Source organism: Dreissena polymorpha, chromosome 14, assembly GCF_020536995.1.
Source record: "Dreissena polymorpha isolate Duluth1 chromosome 14, UMN_Dpol_1.0, whole genome shotgun sequence".
Classification (NCBI taxonomy): Eukaryota; Metazoa; Mollusca; class Bivalvia; order Myida; family Dreissenidae; genus Dreissena; species Dreissena polymorpha.
This window is the reverse complement of record NC_068368.1, coordinates 26938383-26963398: the sequence shown is the minus strand read 5'-3', so window position 1 is coordinate 26963398 and position 25016 is coordinate 26938383. Positions and strand designations below refer to the sequence as shown.

The window sequence follows — 25016 nt, the reverse complement described above, 5'->3', positions numbered from 1 at the left end:
GAGCTGGCTATGACAATACGTCGGGTTTTCTCCGAAAACAGCTAGCCGAGCTAAAAACCATAAACATCAAGGTAAGTAGCGAATGATCTACATTGCTGTAAGTTAAGACAATATACATCGCTGCAAGTAAAGAAACACATACATTGAGGTAAGTAAACACAATATACATCACTCAAGTTAAGACGATATACATCGCTGTAAGAAAAGATAAGACAATGCCGCTCGTTGACTGTTGGTCCATGATAAGTGCTGTTAACATAAGGTTAGAGCTCACTAGCAATGTTTGCTCAAACAATACAATGTGTTTGCTCAAACAAAACAATGTGTGAATAAAACAAATACTGGATAAAAGTATATATATTCTACGATCTGGAGTTACTTTCTTTTCACTTGAAACTAGCACTGCATACACATGAAATAAAAAATATAATAATACAGTTTTCACACCAAAACAAATAAATAGACATCAAGAAAACGCAAAAAACACAACGTTTGAATACCTATCTGAAAAAAATGACACACAATTTAATAATGACCATAAAACTAAAACAAAAAAGCCTATCTCATAGGTCTAAGAAAAGGTGTGTGTGTTAAAAACTCATGGCTGACTGCTGTTGTAGGGCTTTTCACTGACACTCCTTGCTTCATGTCTACTTAAATTAATACAACACTGACAAACAGTAACCAGATCAAACCACTACAAACAAATCATCAAACAAAACATAATTCTGTCAACTTATTCAATTAAAACCCTAATGAGAATCTCATTCAAAAATCAATTTGACTCGAAAATTTCATATCACAAATTTTATGGACATTTAAATTGCCACACATTTACGTAAAGTGATAATGCCACATTTTTTTAAGAAAAAATATTTATGATATCAAATACAATGTAACGGAAAAAAGATAACATTCCTCAAAATGAACGACCTGAACATCAAAGGCACAACATTTTGTATTTCTATTGTGAAAAACAGGACACAAAGATAAAATTTGATGAAGACACACACCACAAAACATCTTAAACAATTTGGCTATTCAAATTGCAAACACGAAGATTAACCCCTATAAATAACAAACATGCTCAACAAAACAAACATAACATACAAAACAAATAGAACAAACTTGTATTTAAATCTCAACAACATCAATAAGTAAACAAAACAACAAACACACTAAAAAACACATTCAAAACGACGTACTGTCTATTCGAAACTTGACAACATGGATACATATGCGCATATATACAACAAAAACACTAAACAAAACACTACAAAACATACAAACCATACAGAACAAAAGTGCATTAAAAACTCAACATTGATAAGTAAACAAAACAACAAACACACTCAAACAGAACAAATATCTAATCAAATCTCTATAACAGGGCATTTATTCCTTCTTAGAGAATGGCCGTTTTTCACAATTTTGAAAAGTTTGGGACTTAAATTTTCACAATTTTGAGAAGTGTGTGACTCAAATTTTTGCAATTTTAAACAGTACACGACTCATTTGTGTACAAAAAAAAAAAATTTACTTATTTTTTTATTTGAAAAGTTAGTGGTTCATTTTTCCAAAATGCCACTTCAGAAAGACGGGGAAAAAATCCCTGAACAACAGTGATAAGTGAACAATTACAATTCCCATGGAGTGATAGATCAATGGCAGCCCCTCGAAAGAGTCATAAAGGTCTCCGAACTCCCCGAGCGACATCATAAACATCCCCATGACGGCCTCGCCAGGGGAGTTAAACGTGCTCCCCTCAACGTCACGAAAAATTACGAACATCGCTATGGAAACACAAGAAAAATTTATGAAGAATGACCTCTTGTTTAGAAATTCATTTAAAAACAAGACTATATTGCCAAGCAATAAAAGTCCCCTACAGGTAGCCATTTTCAGCAATATTTCTAGTCTATTTTTTGCCATAGCAACCAGAATTCTTGATGAAGGAACAAAATGAAATGATGTGCATAATCTCCATTTTTCCATCAATCAATGTTTCAAGTTTCATAAAAAAAATATCAAGAACTTTAAAAGTTATCGCAGGATCCAACAAAGTGTGACAGACTGACAGACACACAGAGCGCAAACCGTAAGTCCCTCTCCGGTTTCACCAGCAGGGGACTAATAAATGTTTGTAGGGTATTATTGTTATATATTTATGGAGATGGCTATGGAAAACACAAGGAAAATTTATGTAGAAATACCTCTATCCTATAAATACATACTACAAAAAATTGTTAAAGTTATTATTGAGATATATTTTTAGATGAATAACGGCCATGTGATTTGCTTCCCTCAACATCACAAAATATTATAAACATTGAGCACTATGGAAACACAAGGACAATTGTATGTATATGTACCTCTTTTTTAGAAATGCATTAAAAAATAAAAAGTTTGTAGGGCATTATTGGCAATATTTTTGGGGCTGAATAAAGCACTACATGCCGAAATACTATGAACATTACTATAGAAACACAAGGAAATGTTGCATAGCAATACCTCTAATTTAGAAAATTATTGAAAACTAGACAATTTGTTTAGGGTATTATTGGTACATTTTAGGGGCTGAATAAACGTGCTCCCCTCAATGTCATGAAATATTATTAACATCTCTATGGAAACACACACACAAAAATTATGTAGCAATACCTCTATTTTTAGAAATGCATTAAAACTTTAAAAAATGTTTTTATGAGATTACTAATATATATTTGGGGGCTAAGGAGTTAAATGACATGCTCCCTTGAACATATCTCAATATTATGAACCTTGCAATGGAAATGCCAAAGGAAAATTTATGTAGAAATGCATCTACACTGTGAATCTAATATAATGCGCTCCGCTATAACGCTGAATCCAACACAACGCAGGTGGGACTTGGCTCCTATTTTTTCTCAAACATTTGATTTTGGTCTCAAGTGTTTTTCTTGAAAATAAAATATGGCACCATCATTTTGTGCTTATTGCATAATTGCTCAATTATAATTGAATATTACACCTCAGAGATATTGGTCCTTCTATATCTATATGACCAATTTCAGTCTGTAAAATGCGATAGAGAATCCTAAGAGTTTATGGACCGGTCACTATTTTCTTTAATAGGGACCATTCAGGGTTACACACCACTCAATTTGCAGATTTACTGTAAAATGACGTCATTTTTTAACGAAATGACGTCATTATTACTACGAAATTCTTCAGTTTTATATCTTTTTTAAACCATATACAATCTTACAACACTGTACAATGGTAAAGGGGAAACTCTTGGGTGTAATATAAGAAATAGTAAACTCCACTTCGGTCCAAATGGAATTATAGTGACCAGCCAGGCAGCCACAAACTGTATATGGACCTCATCCTACGGCTTCGGTCCATATACGGTTGGTGTCTGCCTGGCTGGTCACTATAATGCCATAGGGACCTCAGTGGGGTTTACTATTTCTTAATTAGAGACAAACCATTACTGGGGCATTTGACAGTTTTAGTGTGATAATCTTAGTGTTTGATGCAAAGGTGTGAAAAAATGCAAACGCTGATTGTGTTTCAAGCTTTAATGCTGTCCCTATTCCTGTGCTATCGATCTTTTGAATGATTGACATCTTTGTGTTACTAGCCATGTTTAATTTGACTTTTATTTGTTTACAAAATGTATTTAAATATTGTGTGCTAAAATACAAATGAAAACGTAACAGGTGCAGATGTATTTTAGAAATGCATTTACAACTTTAAATAATGTTTAGGTTATTATTGATATATATTTTGGGGGCTGAGTTCAAGTTCAGTGACTTCCCTGCTGATGAATAAGTATAGTGAGGGGAACAGAGGTACAAACAGAGGTATTATATGCTTTTCAGTGGAATATACAATTTAATTTGTGAAAGAAAAATTGATTCCAGTTAAAATTATAGGATCATTTACTGAGTGAAAATATAAAAAAAATCGCAATAGTTTTTCCATTATTTACATTGGTGACCCCTAAGAAAAATGAAAAACAAGAGTTTTGCAGTTGTGGACATATGCCCCCCCCCCAAAAAAAAATAGGGCTTTGAACTGAGTGACCCCTATTTCAATAAGTGTCATCTACTGTCCAAGACCAATTGGCCTTTGAAGTATCAAGCAAATTGGTCAATTCGTTGGTGAGTTATTGATCTGCAACAATTTTCACACTTGGTGTGACAGTGACCTTGACCTAGTGACTTCAATTTCGAAAGCGGTCATCTACTGTCCAAGGCCAATGTACATGGAAAGTATCAAGCCAATCGGTCGATTCGTTGACGAGCTACATGTATTGATCAGAAACGCTGACATTTTACCTAGTGACCCAAATTTCAATAGGGGTCATCTATAGTCCACAGCCCATGCACATGAGAAGTATTAAGCCAATCGGTGAATCCTTTGATGAGTAATTGATCTGAAATGATTTCACACTTAGTGTGTAACAGAGAACTTGACCTTTGACCTAGTGACCCCAATTTCATTATGGGTAATCTACTGTCCAAGACCAATGCACATCGGAAGTATCAAGCCAATCGTTGAATCAGTCAACGAGTTATTGATCGGAAACAATTATACTCTTTATGTGTAACCCTGACCTCCACCTTTGACCTAGTGACCCCAATTTTAATAGGGGTAATCTACTGTCCAAGGCCAATGCAAAAAAAAAGTCATGTGAAGTATCAAGGCAATCAGTCAAATCATTGAAGAGTTATTGATCGGAAACGATTTTCACACTTGGTGTGATAGTGACCTTGACCTTTGACCTAGTGACACAATAACTTTTGATGTTGTTTAGCACATATTTTTAACAAATCATAATAAAAATAATTGTTCAGGAATTTTTGTTTATGTATTGTATTAAACCATTAAAAAAGACAATTTGTTGGTTCAGGTCAATGATAAAAAAATCCTTCACTTCTGGGCTACTCAAGTTGTGAAAATATTATTTGCTTAATCAACTCATGAAATAACATTCAATCATACACCAACATAAAAATATCTATTATTTCTTGGAAAAAAAATGGATTAATTTGTTTTCCTTCCAAATAAGATCACATTGCAGTAAGTGTTATATTATTTGTTTTGTCTTTTGTGCAATAATTACAAATCTAGATTCCTTAGTTTCTACTTCTCACAAGAAAATTTTGGAATACACAAGTCATTGTTTTTAAGATCTAATAAAACAAATTCACTTTATACAGTATTTCATTCCCAAATTAAAAAATTTGAATTATGGTCATAAAACGTTGAGTTAAAGCCCGATTTCAATTTAAAGTTTAAAAATGAAAGCATGACTTTGATTGGCCGAACAAAATTAGTTTCCACGACACGTCCTAATCTTAAGAAAATTTTCAGAGTCAATTTCAATTAGATTGCTGAGAGTTATAAACTGCTACTGATTTCAATTTCAATAATGTTTTTTTCAGTTCTAAATACTTAAACTTTCCTTCCTTGTTTAGAAAAAAAATCCACTAAATGAGTTTCATCTGAATAATCAATGCATCTAAGAACAGATTTGTCAACAAAATTTAAACATTCAGATTTGTTTAGCAGTCAGGATAATAAAAAAGAATATCATTTATTGAACATATTAATATTTATTACCCATTTATGGACAAACTATATGAAATCCCCCTCCTAAAAGCTCAATTTCTTAAACAAGAGAGTCAAGATGACTCTAAGATCGCTCACCTATGCAATCATAGGGCGGAGAATTACTAGCTGATGTTACTCGTTACATATTTCAACCCTGATCCTTGCAGTTCTAGATAAGATGATCTTTAAGTTAGTTACAATATAAGTCTATATAAAGCATGTGACCAATGGGGTGTGGCCAGTTTTGATTGCAGGGGGCATGATTTGAACAAACTTTGTAAAGGACCCTTACATCATGTTTAAAATAAAAGGTCTGGAACTTGAAGTTTCAGACAAGATTTTGTAAGTTATGTTCTATACAAGTCACTATTTATCATGTGACCACTGGGGTGTGGCCAGTTTTGACCCCAGGGAAATAATCTGAACGAATTAAGAAGAGGACTACTAGACAATATTACACATCAATTAGTTAACTCACAGCCCCTATGATTTTAGAGAACAATATTTTTTTAGTTATATTTTAAAAAATCTATTTTTAGCTTTAAATGTGTGACCTATATCATGCAGCGACCAAAATGAACTATTAAAAAACTTTGAAAGAGGGTCCAGAAGTTTCGTTAAAATCTCCTCAGTTTAGAAGGAGATTTTGTTTGAATGAAACCTGTAAGGGCAAGGCCCAACACACCACAGATAAAAGCTATTCCAAGGACGTCAAACTGTGCATTGCACAATTGAGCTAAAAAATATGCTTACTAAATAAACTTTCAAACATTTTTAACTGCCAAAGTGCTATTAAAGTTAGCACAGCTATGTTAATGGGGTTAATCACATGTTAGGGAAATATATATCAACAGAAATGCTTTATACATGGATAGTGTACATAACTTAACTTAACGTCATGGACTGGAAAAATATCTGGATATTTGGTCAAAACACGTATAACAATTAACATAAAGACATCACAATTATTGTGCTCTTAAAAAACAACAATACACGATAACAATATCAATGTAATATAACCAAGGTGACAGTATTAAAATTAAATGATATCTATCAAATGTTTCCGTGTTACACAATTACTTTCACAAAGTAAAAGTCTCTCATAAACATATTTACAAAATACTTTCTTTCTGGAAAAAAGTTTTATGTTTTCGTAATTTTAGTATCACCATTCCATGCTTATTAAATTGTCACACAACATACTAGTGGTATCACGGTATCAAGACTACACTTCCATGGTAACATAATCCTGTTTCCATTATTAAAATATCATGTTTCAATTCACTTTCGTATATATACAGTAGTATAAAAACATAATGGAACAAAATATTTCCATGATCTATTAAGCAAATTTCCATTATTTAACTATCTTAACCCTTTCAGTGCGGGAACCGAATTTTGAAGGCCTGTGCAAACAGTTTGGATCCAGATGAGACGCCACAGAATGTGGCGTCTCATCAGGATCCAAACTGTTTGCTATTTTGATAGTATACTTTGAAAAAAATCGAAGAAAATGCTAATTTTAAAAATTCAGCAGACGACATTTTTGCAGACGACAAATTTCCCAGCATGCAAAGGATTAATATAACCATTTGTACATCAAACTTTACATTTCTAATTTAACCCTTAACCACTCAGACATAAACTTTGACATGTTTGTAGTTCTTTACATACCCGGTAATCAAATTAAATTTAAGATCTTATTTTACTAGATTCAAGTTTAAAAGCCTTCATTTCAAACCCTAAGACACTGATGAGCAACAAACAGCATTAAATCTGAACAGACTGCAATTTCTCGCAGGCTGTACTCTTTTTATGCTGGTTGCTATTGCCATTTTCACTTTGCTGTTGAGCGTAAAAAGGTTAGTTAAGTACCAAATTTTCGAATAAACTATCAAATTTTCATGACTAAACTACCATGTTGTCATGGTAACAGACGTACCTTGGGAGAATCCAATTATGAATATCAGGTAGATGATGATGAAGCGTTTAAGGTCGCCTTGAATCATCTTATAGATCATCACAACGAATGGTCCAACAATACGGAACCCTCTGTAAAATGGCAAACACTGGGTATTACATAAATATCATAGGCAAGTTGGAGATCATCACAACAAATGGGCCGACAATACGGAACCCTCTATGAAATGGCAAACACTGTATTACATACAAATAATTGAACACAATATTATGTGAAGTTGGAATAAGACATCAATCTTCAGAGTAGACTGTTTTTTTAACAAAAAAATTTTTCCTCATGCATTATTTTATTTTGACAAATGATCAGTAAAACAGACACTTGAATATATAATTGCATCATATAAACTGATTTTACTTCAAAACAGAATGTTGAATTGAATGTTTCCCCCTCAAAAAATGAAACTGTGTCCATGTGTGCATGAATACATATAAAAATACAGTCAAGTAATCTTCATGAAAAAGTCCTTGAAAAGCACTTATTATACTCAAAGTGTACATACAGTTTACTTCGGACTGTTCAAAGAATGTCCATATAACATTTAAACCTTTTCTGCTCATAAGATGTGTGAACATGGTTATGAGCAGCCAGCATAAAAACAGACTGCATGTAACTTGAAGGCTGTTCAAGTTTTAAGTTGTTCGCTGCTCATCAGTATTCTAGTGTTGGAAAAGTCGCCTTTAAAACTTGAATCTAGTAAGCAAGGTCTTAAATTTAATTTGATTTTCTAAGGGAGCTCAATAACTTCAAAGAACAGATCTGAGTGGTAAAGGGTTGACATGTGCGTAAAGTGTCATCTCAGATTAGCCTGTGCAGTCCGCGAAGACTAGTCAGAGATGACACTTTCAGCCTTGACCTGATTTTCTATAAGAAGAGAAGAATACCATTGAAGTGGAAAGTGTTGTCCTTGCTTATTAGCCCTTTGAGCGCTGGAACCGGATTTTGAAGGCCTTTGCAAACAGTTTAGATCAAGATGAGACGCCACAGAACGTGGCGTCTCATCAGGATCCAAACTGTTTGCTATTCTGATAGTATTCTTTGAAAAAAAACGAAGAAAATGCTTATTTTATAAATTCAGCAGACAACATTTTAGCAGACGACAAATTTCCCAGCATGCAAAGGGTTAGCCAGTGCACACTTTACACCAGCTAATCTGGGTTGACGCTTTACCTACTTGCATTAAACCCTGTTTTCCAAGAACGAGGCTCATATAAAAGCAGCAAGTACCTGCAGAAGAACAGGAAGTAGGGTGCAGTGAAGAGTATCGCCAGCACACCCATCACGTCCTCGTATTGATAGAATGCCGCCGCGCGACCTGGTAACATCATTACCACAAACAGGCAGGACAGTAGGAACATGGCCTTGGCTGGGGCACCTTTCTGAAAAAATATATCACACTTTTATCATTAACAGTTGATTATTTAAAACAAAAGGGCCAAGATGGCCCTAGTTCGCTCACCTGAGAGGGGTCGGTTCATTTAATATTTACCAAATGTCAAACTTGACCTAGATGTTGTCCAGACAAACATCCTGGTCAAGTTTCATCATTATTTCATCTGCAAGTCATGATCAATGTACCTATGAAGTTTCATGATCCTAGGCGTAAGCATTCTTGAGTTATCATCCGGAAACCATTTTTCTAAGTTGAGTCACCGTGACCTTGACAGCCATTGTGTGAATACGTTTTTTGGCACTGTGACCTTGACCTTTGATCTTATGACCTGATAATCAATAGGGGTCATCTGCGAGTCATGATCAATATACCTATGAAGTTTCATGAACCTAGGCATAAGCGTTCTTGAGTAATCATCCAGAAACCATTTTACTATTTCAGGTCACCGTGACCTTGACCTTTGACATAGTGACCTGAAAATCAATAGGGGTCATCTGCGAGTCAAGTTTCATCATTATTTCATCTGCAAGTCATGATCAATGTACCTATGAAGTTTCATGATCCTTGGCATAAGCGCTCCTGTTATCATCCGGAAATCATCTGGTGGACGGACGGACCGACATGAGCAAAACAATATACCCCATCTTCTTCGAAAGGGGGGGGGGGGGGCATAATGAGAAAACTGCCCCACTCCCAGCAGTCATGTTATTCAACTGACTGGAACCATATTTGAACTCAATCAAGGAAACAAAATTAATGTCCTGAGCAAATTTCATGAAAATTTGGCCAAAAATGTGACTTCTACTGTGTTCACATGTTTTCACTATATACATATAGAGAAAAATGGTCCTACCACTGGCGGCCATGTTTTTTCACCGATCCCGACCATTTTCAAACTCGTCCGAGATATCAATTAAACCAATTGTGACTTCTAGAGTGTTTACAATGTTTCTCTATAGCCAAATAGAGAAAACTGCCACTATATACATATAGAGAAAAATGCCCAGCCCACTGGCGGCCATGTTTTTTCACCGATCTTGATCATTTTCGAACTCGTCCAAGACATCAATTGAACCAATGTTTTGACCAAATTTCATGATGATTGGGCAAATATTGTGACTTCTAGAGTGTTTACAAGGTTTCTCTATAGCCAAATAAGGAAAACTCCCCCACCCCCTGGCGGCAATGTTTTTCAACAGATCGGAACCACTTTTGTTCTCAACCAAGATCATTAAGACAAACATTTTGACAAAGTTACATGAAGATTGAACATAAAATGTGACTTCTACAGTGTTTACAAGGTTTTTCTTTTTTTGACCTAGTGACCTAGTTTTTGACCCAGCATAACCCAGTTTCGAACTCGGCCGAGATTTAGGACAAAGCTTCTGACCAAGTTTCATGAAGATGGGACAAGAAATGTGGCCTCTTGAGTGTTTACGAGCAAATGTTAACGGACGGACATACGACGGACAAAGACCGGTCACAAAAGCTCACCTGAGCAATCAGGTGAGCTAAAAATACAGAAAACTGTGTCTATACTTATATATGTGTGCTAAGATATCACCTTGACCCATATGTTTAAAATATCACATTGAACCATAAGTGTTAAAATATCACATTCAGCCATATGTAATTAAAATATCAAAATGGACCAAATGTGCTTAACTATCACATTGACCCATATATGCTTAAATATCAAATTGACCCATTTGTGTTAGAATATATCCTTGACCCATATGTGCTAATATATGACATTGACAATATGCTTAAAATAACACATTGGACCATATGTGCTAAAATATCACATTGTATGATATGTGTTATATTGATATGATAACACAAAAAATGTCCATATGACATATAATACTTTCCTGCTCAGAAGATTGGTGAAATGGCTATATGGGTGCTCAGAAGATTGGTGAAATGGCTATATGGGTGCTCAGAAGATTGGTGAAATGGCTATATGGGTCAACTAAAAAAATATAAGCTTTAATATCATATTGACCAATATGTGCCAAAACATCACATCAACCCGTATGCACTAAAATATCACCTTGACCTGTTTTTCACATTTAAACTGTTGGGTTAAGTAACCATCATTTAAGATGAAGACAATTTTCTTTTTCTTTACTATAAATAGTTTTGACAGAAAAAACTATTTGTTACAAAGAGCTTGTAGTGAAAATTTATTGGCATCAAATCTCATCTGTTAATCTGTGTTTATTATAGAGGTTTAGAACACCTGAACTACAAGCCTTGGTGACTGGTTCAATTTGTTTTAGCGGCACAAACATTCTTATCTGTAATTGACATTTAATGTGCATTCTATATTTCTCACCAATTTCAAAAAAATACTTTACTTCACTTTGGATATAAACAAAAGAAACTAGCTGAATTTAACAGAAAAAGCTCGCAATAATCATCACATGATACAATTTTAACAAAATGACATCATTGGTCTAAGAGTTACAGCTTATTCCTGGTAATTCTGAAATAAAGCAATGTTTATTCCTTGTGGATTTAATTTGACCTTGCATGCCTGATGATGAGATAAAAGAAGATATTAAAGTCTTTACGGCGCTCCATTTGTCATTGTTGGCTTGGGTACTTCTTAAATGTACCCTGGTAAAGAAAATATACTAAAATGTACCTGACAAATTTAGACTGTACCCGAATGTTTTTCCTGCCCAAAATCTAATGTCATAAAAAGTGCTACAGAATATGAAAATGTTCTTTGAACAAAACCTGCCTCAACATTCTTTTTTGAGTATAAGTTTTGATAATAAAGACGCCATTTTACAAAGTATAGACATAACTGTGAACATAAATAATTTCAAAAATAGCCGACAACGACCAATTTAATGTTAGAATTCCTGGGTACGTTTTAGTATATTTTCCGTACCCGGGGTACATTTACTTAAGAGTAGCATAGGTACATTTAAGTAGTTCCCTGAGGCGACAATGACCAATCGAGTCTTTATGGTAGATGGTACATGATACGTAACAAATTGCAAGGTGGTACACAATATGTTTTCCCTATCTCATTATAACAAATGCATACTATACCGGTGGAAAGAAGATGTTGAAACCCTAATGGAAGATGGTATATGACATACAGCAAGGTGGTAAACAATATGTTTTCCCTATTTATATCCATTGACTGCACAACTCAGAATTAATATTGCTGCAAACCTACCAGGGCGGCAAAGAAGATGTCGAAGCCCTGATTACATGACACATACCAGGGTGGTAAGCAATGCTTTCCATATCTCATTTTACCGTAAACATATTAGGGTGGTAAACAATATGATTTCCCTATTTCATTTTACTGGAAACCTACCAGAGTTGTAAAGAAGATGTTGAAGCTCTAATTGGGTATGATTTCTCCATATGAGCCATGTCCAGGAAAAACTGGGCTTAACCTTTCAGTGCGGGAACCGAATTTTGAAGGCCTTTGCAAACAGTTTGGATCCAGATGAGACGCCACAGAACGTGGCGTCTCATCAGGAACCAAACTGTTTGCTATTCTGATAATATTCTTTGAAAAAAATCGAAGAAAATGCTAATTTTAGAAATTCAGCAGACGACATATTAGCAGACGACAAATTTCCCAGCATGCACAGGCTTAATGCATGTGCGTAAAGTGTTTCCCCAGATTTGCCTGATCAGTTTGCACAGGCTAATCAGGGACAAAGCTTTCCTCTTTTTCAGTATTTTATCACCTGAAAGAAGTCTATTTTTAGCGATAATCTAATTTAGGCAGAAAGTGTAAACCCTGTCTGTGCAGACTACACTTTATGCCCACGCATTAAGCCCTGTTTACATAGACAAAGGTTTACGTCATTATAACACAAACCTACCAGGGTGGTAAAGAAGATATTGAAGCCTTGATGGTAGATTTCTTTCATGGCCAGGAACAGAAACATGATGGCCCCTGACAGAACCAGCAACTCCAGCACAAACCGAGCCTGAAAAAGATCATCAGACACTAGGCCTCATGCATTTGCGCATTTTTAAAGTGTCGTTCCAGATAAACCTGTGCAGTCCGCATAGGCTTTTCAGGGTTGCAACTTTTTGTCTACTGGATTTTTGTTTAAAAGAGACTTCCTTTAACGAAAAATTCTATAAAAGTGGACAGTGTCCACCCTGATTAGCCTGTGTAAACTGCATTTAACACACATCACTAATTCTTGTTTTCTCAGAAAGAGGCTTGTATGTATTAGAAGAATTCCATTCTTCCTTGCTTTAACCCTTTTGTACTCAAATACACTTTTTAACGTGTATGTAGTCCCTTCGAAAAATCAAATTACATTAAAAAAAGACCTTTTTTTTACAAGATTCAAAATTTAAAACCTTCATTTACAACCCATAATTATAATCAGCAGCAAACAGCATAAAACCTCAACAGCCTGTGAATTAATTGCAGGCTGTTCTGGTTTTATGATGGTTGCATGTAGCCATTTTCTGTGCTTCTGAGTGGGAAAGGAATAAACAGCTTGCAGATTGGGAGACAAAATAAACAGCTTGTCCTCTGAACAAATCATAAATGAACAAACTGCAGTGCAGTTCAGGATAACTGCTGAATTAAGTTGTTTATTTTCCCCTCGATTGGAACCACTATAAATGCATACAAAGAAGTTTAATTAATGGTCTAATTAATCACTAGATATTATTAATAATATCAGAATTTTCGATTTTTTTGCAATTATTTTTTCATTGAAGCTTTTCAATGGTTTGCAGATTTAGAAAAAAAAGAAACACATTTTTATATTTGGTAGGTCATTTTTGAGACAAACCTTTATTAAAAAAATTATTGTTGCTTGGCAGTGCAAACGACATAAATGCTAAGCTTATCAATCCAAAAGCTTACAATGTCCTCGTTGGTGCATATTTTCAGCAGGTATCCGCTGTCGATCTCCGTCACGTTCTGCAGCATCCCATTGGACGAGTTCACCTGCTTGGTAACAGCACACTTGTCAGTCCCTGGTCGCAGAAAGAACGCAGCCGCAAACAACAGGAAGTAAATGATGAACACAACAAACCGACGATAAAACCTGGAAACAACAAACCAACAATAAAACCTGGAAAACAATAAAACCTGGAAAATACAAATTGTGACAGTTTTTTTAGTGTAGCGTAGCCTATTTATTTTATCTACAACAAAAGCCTAAGGGTTATTGAAATTCTCTTGTTTCATGTGCAGCAGTGGGGATCGTACAAACAATCTCCTGGTTGCTAGGCAGACATGATACCACGACAACATGGCAAAAAGTTGTGTGCTTGAGGAGCATGTGATATACATGTTGTGAAGCATTTAATAATGTCTGATACATATAAACAATCCTGATCATGGAGCTAAATGTAGTATGGCAATTATATTTTGCTATAGGAGAACTATATATTTGTGAGGTTTAAATCTTTTGTGTGGTACATACAAGCAAGAACAGCGCTGATGTCACCATAAGACACATAAACAATTGCCACAATTCGTATTGACCCGTATACACAATCATACATAGTCCACATTTGACACAAGAAGATTAAAACATGAAAATCTCAAGGCCTCAAGCTGAAAGTTTAAACTATCGTCTGACATGCATGAGGTGAAATATACATTTCAGATTTTTGAATGATAGGGCAGGCACTAGTTAAAGATTTTGTCAAGTATCAACTTTGATTTTAAATGGCTTATACAAAAGGTTCTCTTAAGTACAATGATGGCTTAATTGATAGTTTTTGTTCATATCTTTTGCCTGAATCTAGCAAACACCTTCCACTTCTCTTACCTGAATCTAGCAAACACCCTTCACTTCTCTTACCTGAATCTAGCAAACACCTTCCACTTCTCTTACCTGAATCTAGCAAACACCCTTCACTTCTCTTACCTGAATCTAGCAAACACCTTCCACTTTTCTTTCAGCAAGTTGACAATCAAACCATCCATCATGTCAAGGTGACCTTCAGACTCCTGATAAAATGGAGCATTACATGAGAAGATACCAGTGACATTCTAGGAAAACAGGGCTTAATGCATGTGCATTCTGCACAGGCTAATCAGGGATAACACTTTCTGCCTAGACTGGATTTTCATTTAGAAAAGACTTCATTTCAACAAAAAATTTCATAAATGCAGAAAGTGTCTGCGCTAATTAGCCTGTGCAGGGACAACACTATACACACACTCATAAAACCCCTTGTTCCAAAATCAAGGCTCATAAGAAGAAGTTAAGGACCTTGACAATTAATAAATAGTGCAGAGTTTATTTATACAGAGTGTTTTAATGACAAAACAAAGCGAATCTTCTAAAAATATGGTCAAAGTCCTATAGTTTATGGACCGACATTTAGAAATTATGGATAATACTAAATAGTTTTTTCTGATAATGCTTGTATCATCAATTGACTTTCATTTCTGTCCATCTTATTAAAACTTACTTTGATTATACAAATTAGTCAATAATCACTTGTGGAGACGGTAAGCTAATAAAATATTTCATCCAAAACCACACATATGTTAATTTGTGAATTTAAAACAAGTAAGTAGTGTCATTTATGATTTAAAACAAACAAATAGTGTTGTTTGTGATTAAAAAACATACAAATTGTGTTGTTTGTGATTTAAAAATAGCAATCAGTGTTTGTGTGTGTGATTGAAAAACAAACAAGTTAGGGTTGTTTGTGATTTAAAAACAATTAAGCAAGCAGTGTTGTTTGTGATTTAAAAACAAGCAAGTAGTGGTTTTTTAACAAGCATGTAGTGTTGTTATTTTTATTTAAAAACAAGCAAGCAGTGTTTGTTTGTGATTTAAAAACAAGCAAATTGTGTTGTTTGTGATTTAAAAACAAACAAGTAGGGTTGTATTTATTTAAAATCAAGCAAGTAGTGTTGTTTGTAATTTAAAAACAAGCAAGCAGTTTTGCTTTTGATTTTTAAAAAAGCAAGTAATGTTGTTTGTGATTTAAAAACGAGCAAGTAGTGTTGTTTGTGATTTAAAAACTAGCAAGTGATTTTAAAGCTACTACGTACTGTCATTTGTGGTTTAAAAACTTGCACATACTTCTGTTTGTGATTTTGAAATTAGTAGAATGCTGGTTTGATGCTTTGATTTTAAACAATTTGAAAACAACCCTCTTACTTATTTAATAGCTTTACGAGGTGACACTTATCATGGCCAATGCTGAAACGACCAATATATACTGCATTTTATTGTGCGTGTGCTTGTTTGGTTCTATGTTCATGTATCTAAACACAATATTAAATTTTTTTTTATATATTACAAACAAATTCAGCACTTACCCCGTACACGACTAAATTCAGCACAGAATGATTATCGAGCTCTCCTGTAGCACTAATGGTGTCAATGTCAGGCAGAGGGTATCCAGCGCACGTGACATTGCCATAGATCCAGTGCACGTGACGAATTAGCTCCAAAATGTGCTCATACATCTGAAAGATTTCATGCATATCACAATGGTGTTTGGTGTGCTTCTTGTGATAAGAAGGTCATGTGTATGATCCCAAAGAAGGACTTTTTTTAAGAATAAGTTGTTCTCCCTCTTTAATAGTATGCATTCAAATGGGCAATAATAATTACATATTATATCAGTGTTTTTCTTTTTTTAAAGTTTTGTCTTACAGATTGATGGAAAAAATAAAACTCTACTTTGTTTGGTCTAAAAATGTTTAGGAAGCATAGATTTTGCTGTGTTAGTTGCGAGAAAGGGGATTTTTTTTTAGAATACCGAAAAACCTGTAAAGCATTCAATTAACCCTTAACCACTTAGAAACGTATTTTGACGCATTTTTAGTCCCTTAAATAGTTACTTTTAATTAATTACCTTTCTTACTTAATTCAAGTTTTTAAGGCTTCATTTCGAACCCTTAGATACTGATGAGCAGCAAACAGCATATACCCTGAACAGACTGCGAGTCACTCGCTGGTTGTTCTTATTTTATGCTGGTTGCAAAAGGCATTTTCACTTTGATACTGATGGGGAAAGGGTTAAAATGCTAGCAATAGTTGAGAATGAGTGGCTTTTGTTGTGTTGTTAGTATTTGCAGATTTTAATTGAAATCATTTATAATGTAAACCATAAGTCTCTTTCCCCATTACCTTGCAAATTTACAAGTCATTCTTCCATTAAGGTCCAAAAAACATTATACCTCTTTCCTTGCAAGTTTAGCTGCAAGAGTCAGCGGAGTTAATCCTTGTCTGTTTCTAATATCCAGCCTCGCTCCCAATCCATACAGAATGTCAAACATGTCCTAAAAATAGCAAAGTAAGGATTCCCATTTACCCTTAATTAAGTGAAACGATATTAACCAACGAAAGAAAATACATGTATTGTTAAAATATTTTGTAAATGTTGGTTACACATTCCTAGAGTTTATTTCATGCTTTAAATTTACCAGAATATAAAAAGCCAAATAATTAAAAATTGAGTTTTTAAAAGAAAATTACAGAATTACTCCTAATAATAAATACTAAGCAAATAATTAAGGTAAATATAAGTAAATTTGAACATAAATATTTGTCTGTGCGAAGAACAAGGTTAAATCATTTAAAGTTAATTTTGTTAAAATAAAGTTACATATGACCTCAAACAACAAATGTCAGTAATAACATTAAATTATCAGCGTTCAAATACCGTCTTTATCCTAATAAACGCGCCCAGGCACGAGGCAAATCATAAAGGGGCACGTTTATTTCACCCCCCTTTAGGTATAATATGAGCCAACACCTAAAATGTGTTTACCGGTATTTGCGAAAAGTTCCAAGGTCATTGAGCAATCTTAAACATATCACAGTTAGTTTTACCCGTATACTACACCCTATTGTCATGCGAAATGAAAGGGCCGTTGTCGATATGACCGTTGTAACAGTACGTATGGCCGAGAGAGAAACAACATACATGCCATAAATTTTCAGACCAATACCAGGACATTGAGCCCGATTTTCCGGGACGTATACATTTAGCGATAAATAAAAACATATACCGGTATGCATTTTTTGTACGCATTTTTTTCACATCGTTAATTGTTTAAAGTTCAAAAGCCTATCCGAAATACACTAGATCAATTAACGTCAAATTAAACATGGCTACTTTCTGTTACTAGATACAAGCCATGTGTTTTTCGTGTTAGAAAAGAGCGCCAAATTGCTTTTGTGTACATGTCACATCATCTACAGGAAACGGGTGGACAAATCTGCTGAACGTTTTGACATGGCAAAGGCAATTCAAATTCGCTTATTATTATTATTGTTATAATTACTGGGGGGATAGAACAAAACATAAATAAACATAGTGAGGATGACGATTGTATATGCTTATTTTTTTTAATTAACTTCTTTGTCGATTAAACGTGAGAAAATAACCTGCTTTTAGTTGTTTACTCAAAAATGTTAGACTTCAGATGTTTGAACAACTCCTTGGCCCTTACGCAGCAGGAAATTTTAACGTAGTATATAAAAGCCAATTAACAACCACATTAAACAATGCCGCCTTTTCGTTTGACTGTCAACATGCGACAATCGATATGATAACAGGATCCCTGTTAAACATGATCGATTTTGACACATAGGGTAGTCACCTATTTGGGTAGGCATTGCCATGGAGACGCTGCGGATTCGTGGGAACACGGATTCGAGGTGCAGTTAAGCCTAAGATAACATATTAGACAACCTTGGTATTTCCGTATTTTAAACGCACGATGCCAAAAAAATCGTAACATGAATTTGACATTTAAAACTGAAAACACCGATATTGCCTGCATGTTGGAGTTAAAGCCTAACATCGATGTGTTCCAAATATATATATTACATTTATAAAAGTTTTATTTCTATAAGTATTTTGCCAATTACCTTGTTGATAAAAAAGAAAAAAAAAAGAAATTCCTTCAATAAAATGCAATTACCTTACCCTTTAGGAGCCAAGGAATGGGGGGGGCGCTATTATTTTGATCAATTCTTCATTTTATTTTACGGACGGGGCGCGTTTATTAGAGTGGGAGCGTTTATTAGGATAAAGACGGTATGTTTTTTACAAAACATAAGTTATAATACATTTTTAATAGCTGTTTAAGATAATTCATGACATATATTATTAAAAAAACAAATTCAAACAATCTTATAGGTGAAATATTATGTGCTTTCTTATATACTATGACATGCAGAGACCTATAAGTTGGACACTACTGTATCAGATGTAAAAAAGTTTAACAGATATATCAGTTTTACACACAACCCTCATTATTATAAAACATGTTAATTATTCTTTGATTAAATTAATAAAGCAAAGGTCTGCATGCAATCTTGTGTAAAAGTGAAAATAAATAATTATAGCCATGCATGAATCAATGTCAAATCTGTATGAATTAGCTATTACAACCAGTGATTGTTTTCCTTGTTTATAAAGGCTCTTTCCCAATGGAGGAAAAACTACAAAATTCCCCATTATATTCTGTCTGAAAAATTCCCACAAGGAAGCAAAATAGCTTCTATCTAATGTTGCAAGTGCATTATCTGCAAGTCATGAACAAATAAAATTAATAAGCACAGAAACAAAACATTTCAAGCCAAAAGGCATGTAATGAATGTTTTAATTAGTTTGTTCAATTAATATCAAACAATGAAAAACTCGCATGATTCCTTTTCTAAAGATTTCATGACCCAAATTATCCCAATTTTAGCATTTTTTTGTACTAATTTTTCACAATTTGTAAGGGATTGGTACTTTTCACAATTGAGAAAAAAAATCGCTGAAAACACAATGTGTGAGCAACCAAATTATGTAAGAACCACACAACCCAATTATCACTGTCAGTCACACAGCAAGAGATGAAATAGAAAATATTGAAATTTGCTGATTAAGACATGATTTCTTATGTGTCACTAAGCATGTTTATTGTGATCTTGTATTTTGCATTCGGAATTCTTGCTAAGAACAAAAGATGCTGTTATTTATATTTCACACAAAAATGAAAATAGCCATAGTTTCTGTATTTCAAACCCCTCAAATGTATATTAAACTTTATTTTACAGAAATAACTTTGTTGAAACAATACTAACTGTTTTGGCATCTGAAAGACCCAAAATATGCCCTATTATTTTTCATTAATGCAGTGCAATGTTTTTTCTTTTATTTCATGTGTACATTCATTTTTCTATATATTTCATAAAATCATGCATTCTCTTGAATAGGGCAATCCAAATCAAATACATTGGTTAATTCATGCATGTATCACACAATGTGCAAACAAAATACGTACGATGCATATAGGGTGTTAGTAAACCTAGAGCTGAAAATGAAATATAATAAATTGCCTGACAAAAAAATCAAAGGTCGTCAAAATCTATGGATAGCAAGAAAATGTGTCTAAAGCAACTAAATCTCAAACTTTGATGCCTTATGGCCATTAATTCCTTAGAACATCTTCTATTACTACGATACAAACACTACAAAATTAAACTATAAGAGCGACATGATGCAAAAAAGGGTCATATGTCATATGTGGCCAGCGGAGCTCCAGCGCAAATGTGCCCACTGGTCAGGAGCTACACCATCTGCTGTTAAGTCACCCAAGGTTATGTGGTCTCATTAGCAGACAGGCTACCTCCTGACCAGACTGTGCTGACTGCATGTGAAATCATGGCACCTTTTTTGCATGACATGGGTCATATAAGAAAACATTTTTATTTTAGGGAAAACGGCCTTGACAGAGGCACTTTATATATATATATATATATATAAGTACCAAATTCTGCAATCCCAGGTAGGTCTGCATTGAAGGTACCTCTTAATGGAGATTCAATAAAATGACTTAATTTCTTATAAATTTCTATAGGAAGAAAGTTAAAATGTTGACACCATCCAAAAATGAAAAATGAGAATTAAATATTCAAGTTGCCTCCTAAAGTAAGCAAATTCTGCTACACACAGATGTATGAAAAATTCACAAAAGGAAATAACTCCAGAAATATAAAGTATAGAATAAAGGTTGAGACTTTTCACTGTGATCCACCCACACAGAATGTACACTGTTACAGAGTTACTAGCTTGTTTGCTTTTTATGAAAATGACCGTTGGAGATCATCAGATAGAGAAATGGATGAACAGATAAACAGGCTGTTTAATATAGGAAACCTGTAAACAGTTTGCCACTGCATATTTAATATTCTACCACGGCACGTGACTTGTTTTCTATATACAAAGAAGAAAAACTACTGTTGGTTATTACCCCGATATACCAACGGTTGTTTAAAGTGACGTCACTTTGATTGTCCGCGCACATTTTATGAATGAAGACGACGTCATTTGATTGTAATTGTTGTGGTGACGTCACGTTTTTGCGGAAAAGTGGAGGAAGTTCGGTTAATATAATTCTCATTTATAACCTTTAAATCGCGGATAACTTATTAATGAAATCGTGTTAGAATAAAAAAATAATCCACGGGTAACCGTTAATTATTGTGGTTATAACCAACGGTATGTCGTTACGATGCTTGTTATCAAACCACTCGGGCTACGCCCTCGTGGTTTAATTCCTACGCATCGGAACTCCATACCGTTGGTTATTACTGCAATAACCAACGGTTAGCCGTGGATTATTTCTTAAGTAATTAGATATTCAAAACAGGAATTATCAACAAAATAATGAAATACTCAAACAAAACAAGCAAATGTGAACTATTTGGTGAAATCAAGAAACAGATGAACTATTATGCTTTTTTATACTATTTAATATGCCGAAGGGGTTGATGTTGAAAATATTATATTGAATATAATCATGCAAGAATAAGAGCCAAGTTCTGGGCATACTTGGCTTAATATATGTCTTTTTAAGTCTCATCCAAGATTAGCTTGTGCAGTGTGCACAGGCTAATTAGGGATGCCACTTTCCGCATTAATTGGACTCTTCATTTAAAAGAGAATTTAAACCTTTAAACATGATATTCCATGATAAGTGGAAACTGTTGTGCACAGGTAGACTGCTAAGGCTTATCTGGGAAAACACTTTACAGATATGCATTAAGCCCAGTTTTCATGGAACAAAGCTCATATATATATTGTAGAAAAGTGATCTCTACATGTATGTTAGTATTGCTAGAATTATGAATATGATATGAGAATCTTAGAGATATAGTTATTATGTCAACAGGGCATGGTTGGTGCATCATTATGATGTGAAGTCCTAATTTAAAGTCTGAAATTGAATAAATGTTAATTTGGGGATGTGTTAAACTATACATGTAACCCTTACTTACTACAAACAACCTACTTTTGGTTCAATCTTAACATAATCTGTCTGCAAGAGAAAAAGACATCCAAGGGTTATAATTTAAGAATTTGCAAAGTTAGGTGTACAACTGGTACATATTTCTGCTGTTATTTTCACTGGGATTGGTTGGTGCATGTTATAGTGTTATCTGAAAACTGAAATTGGTTTGATGTTAACTCCGGGAGGTTTTTCAATGTATACCACTTAATACTGACAACCTACTTTCGGTTCGACAGTAACATAATCTGTCTGCAAAAGATAAAGAAAGACATAGAAGGGTTATAATTTTATGATTTGCAAACTTAGTATAGCTTAAACACATTTAAATGAACTGACCTATTAAAGCAAGAATGTGTTTTCTTCTAGCCTAAAACAGATGTTTTGTAGCCTAAAAGAGCAGTTTTGTAGCCAACAATAAGATTGTAGTGCAGCCTAATGCAGCTATTTGATTGCCTTCTATAGCTGATTTGTTGCTATATATATCATCATTTACTGTCTACAATATCTGATTTAAGCTTCTAAAGTTTCTCATGCAAAATAAAATAAAATGCTCCCAATGAAATCATGATTGCAATGAGAATGCAATCATGGGGCATTGCCTATGTGGCAGCATATTTTTTCTTTTAATATATATAAATAAATGTTAAAATGCAAAGCAGCCTTTAAAATAACATGACATGAAAAACTTAATAATTATTAATAAGTTAATAGGAGTCAATGTTATGCTGCAGTGATACATACAAAAAATTCATATACATACTTAATAACAGTGGTTGTCACTGGATTTGCACAAAATGTACAAATGAGCTGCCATCTATGAAAAGGGGGTTTAATGCATGTGCGTAAAGTATCATCCCAGATTAGCCTGTGCAGTCATCACAGGCTAATCAAGGCCGACACTTTCTGGATTTTTGTTAAGAAGAGACTTTCTTTAAGCGCAAAATATTACACTTATCTGGGACTACACTTTATGTACATGCATTAAACCCCCTTTTCTCAGAGCACAGCCCAAATTTAATATTTTCTTAAGGCAAAGCTGTAAGCAGCAACAGTCAAATAAATAGCGATACTGTTGGTAAATATGTCCTTAACCCAAGGCACTAACACGAGCTTCAGAATCACCCTTTGCATCCTATGAAACAACTACTGTACACCAAATATTCACTGCCAAGTGCAACTCCCTTATATAACAAACCCACCACAAGTCATTTCAATACGCCATCTATAACCCCGTCTTTATGCTCTTACATTCCTTGCAAACACTTCCCAGGGAAATGACCATTGTCCATGAAATCTTGCATGACTTAATAGCGGATTGGTCAATGTTGTTGAGCTATAATAAATGTAACTGTAGTTGCTTTGTCGGATACAAAGGTGTTACACCTTTATTGTCATTATACTTTTGGATAAACGGTGTCTCGATCATATGCAACCTGTAAAACAAAGACCTGGCAGCTTTCAATTGTTAACGATAATTTTAAGTTTTAATTGTGTTAATGGAATAAAATTGAAAATATTGGAACAAAATTGTGCATTTTCTGGTGCTGTTGTTTTCGTTGTTGTTGTAGAGATCAGTTTCAGTTTACAAGATTTGTACAAGTAAAAATGATCAAGCAACAAGAATGCAACTACTCATACTGAAGGTACTAAACATATAATACTAAACCAATGGCGCAATTAAACACAACAGTATACCAGCTGGGTGCGTATGAAAGGTTAAACTCCACTTATTTCACAACATTAAGTTGATGACAAACCTTTGGCTTTTTGCACTGTGTCCCATTAGAAGTAGCAATAGAACATGAACAAAACTCTGTTGATATGATGCAACCAAAAAACTAAATCAGATTTTAAACCTGGGGAATTATATACCAGTTCAAAAGCACCATAATATTACATAAATTTTATTTTCAAACACATGTGTTTGTACTGATATTGAGAAATATTAACCTAGTAAGCGTTAACATAGATATGCAGCACAATACAATTTGTGTGACTGTTGCATGAATTACTTTGATCATATAGCATGAGATATAAACACAAGAATAATCTATAATAACATCAATATTATTAAATAAACATTTATAGGTTGAGCATTTTTTCATGATAGTAGCCTTTTCTAGACAGATATATTCCAAACACCATTATAATATTGTACTGTTAAAATAATATATACATAATTAATGCATGTGATTGACAATGAAAATAATCACAATTTACAACAACAATAATGAGACCAACCTCTCCCTCCAAAACCTCCTTGAAGCATTAAAATGTAAAACATAATAAAATATTCACACTGAGAAATATTTGAGCCGCGTTCTGGAAAAACGGGTCTTCATGACTTAATACATGTGCAACACTGACTGCTTTTACGGAATTTTTGTATAAAGGAAATCTCTTCTAAACATAAATCCAGTCTAGGCGGTATTTATTGATTCTTATTAGCATGACTGTGTGCACTGCATGCATTAGGCCTCATTTTCCCTGAGCTTGACACATTACGCAAAAAAGACAATGTTATGTAGAATCTCATCTCAGATTTAACATTAAAAAAAGTCTGAAGCATTTAATTCCATGTTTTCATATAAAAAATGCCTTGTGATCATTAATAATCAAGTTGCAAATACATAGTATTTGCATAAAAGGTTATGTGATTACCTACAACATGTATAACTTGAAATAAAATTGTATGTCCTCATTATAAATTGAATAAAAATTACAACAGTTAAAGATGAACTTAAGATATCACTACACTAGGG

At 34.0% G+C, this 25016-nt stretch overlaps 1 protein-coding gene across 8 annotated transcripts in view; it reads right to left on the bottom strand.

Annotated features, from left to right (window-relative positions):
• LOC127857022 (transient receptor potential cation channel subfamily V member 6-like) overlaps positions 1 to 25016 on the bottom strand; it is a 61094-nt gene that overhangs the window by 19731 nt on the left and 16347 nt on the right. For 4 of the 8 annotated variants that reach the window (XR_008038284.1, XM_052393288.1, XM_052393292.1 and 1 more), the window contains 8 exons: positions 23655 to 23687; positions 17140 to 17241; positions 16273 to 16422; positions 14861 to 14943; positions 13846 to 14029; positions 12836 to 12943; positions 8810 to 8961; positions 7547 to 7656 (listed from right to left, as the gene is read on the bottom strand). Coding sequence is in view for 7 of the 8 variants with exons in the window: in XM_052393288.1 (XP_052249248.1) it covers positions 7547 to 7656; positions 8810 to 8961; positions 12836 to 12943; positions 13846 to 14029; positions 14861 to 14943; positions 16273 to 16422; positions 17140 to 17241; positions 23655 to 23687 (922 nt within the window). In the remaining variant the exon portion in view is untranslated. Of the gene's footprint in view, positions 1 to 1641; positions 1794 to 7546; positions 7657 to 8809; positions 8962 to 12835; positions 12944 to 13845; positions 14030 to 14860; positions 14944 to 16272; positions 16423 to 17139; positions 17242 to 22254; positions 22282 to 23654; positions 23688 to 25016 lie in introns of all 8 variants that reach the window. The other 4 variants (XM_052393290.1, XM_052393289.1, XM_052393294.1 and 1 more) reach the window with 4 other exon arrangements.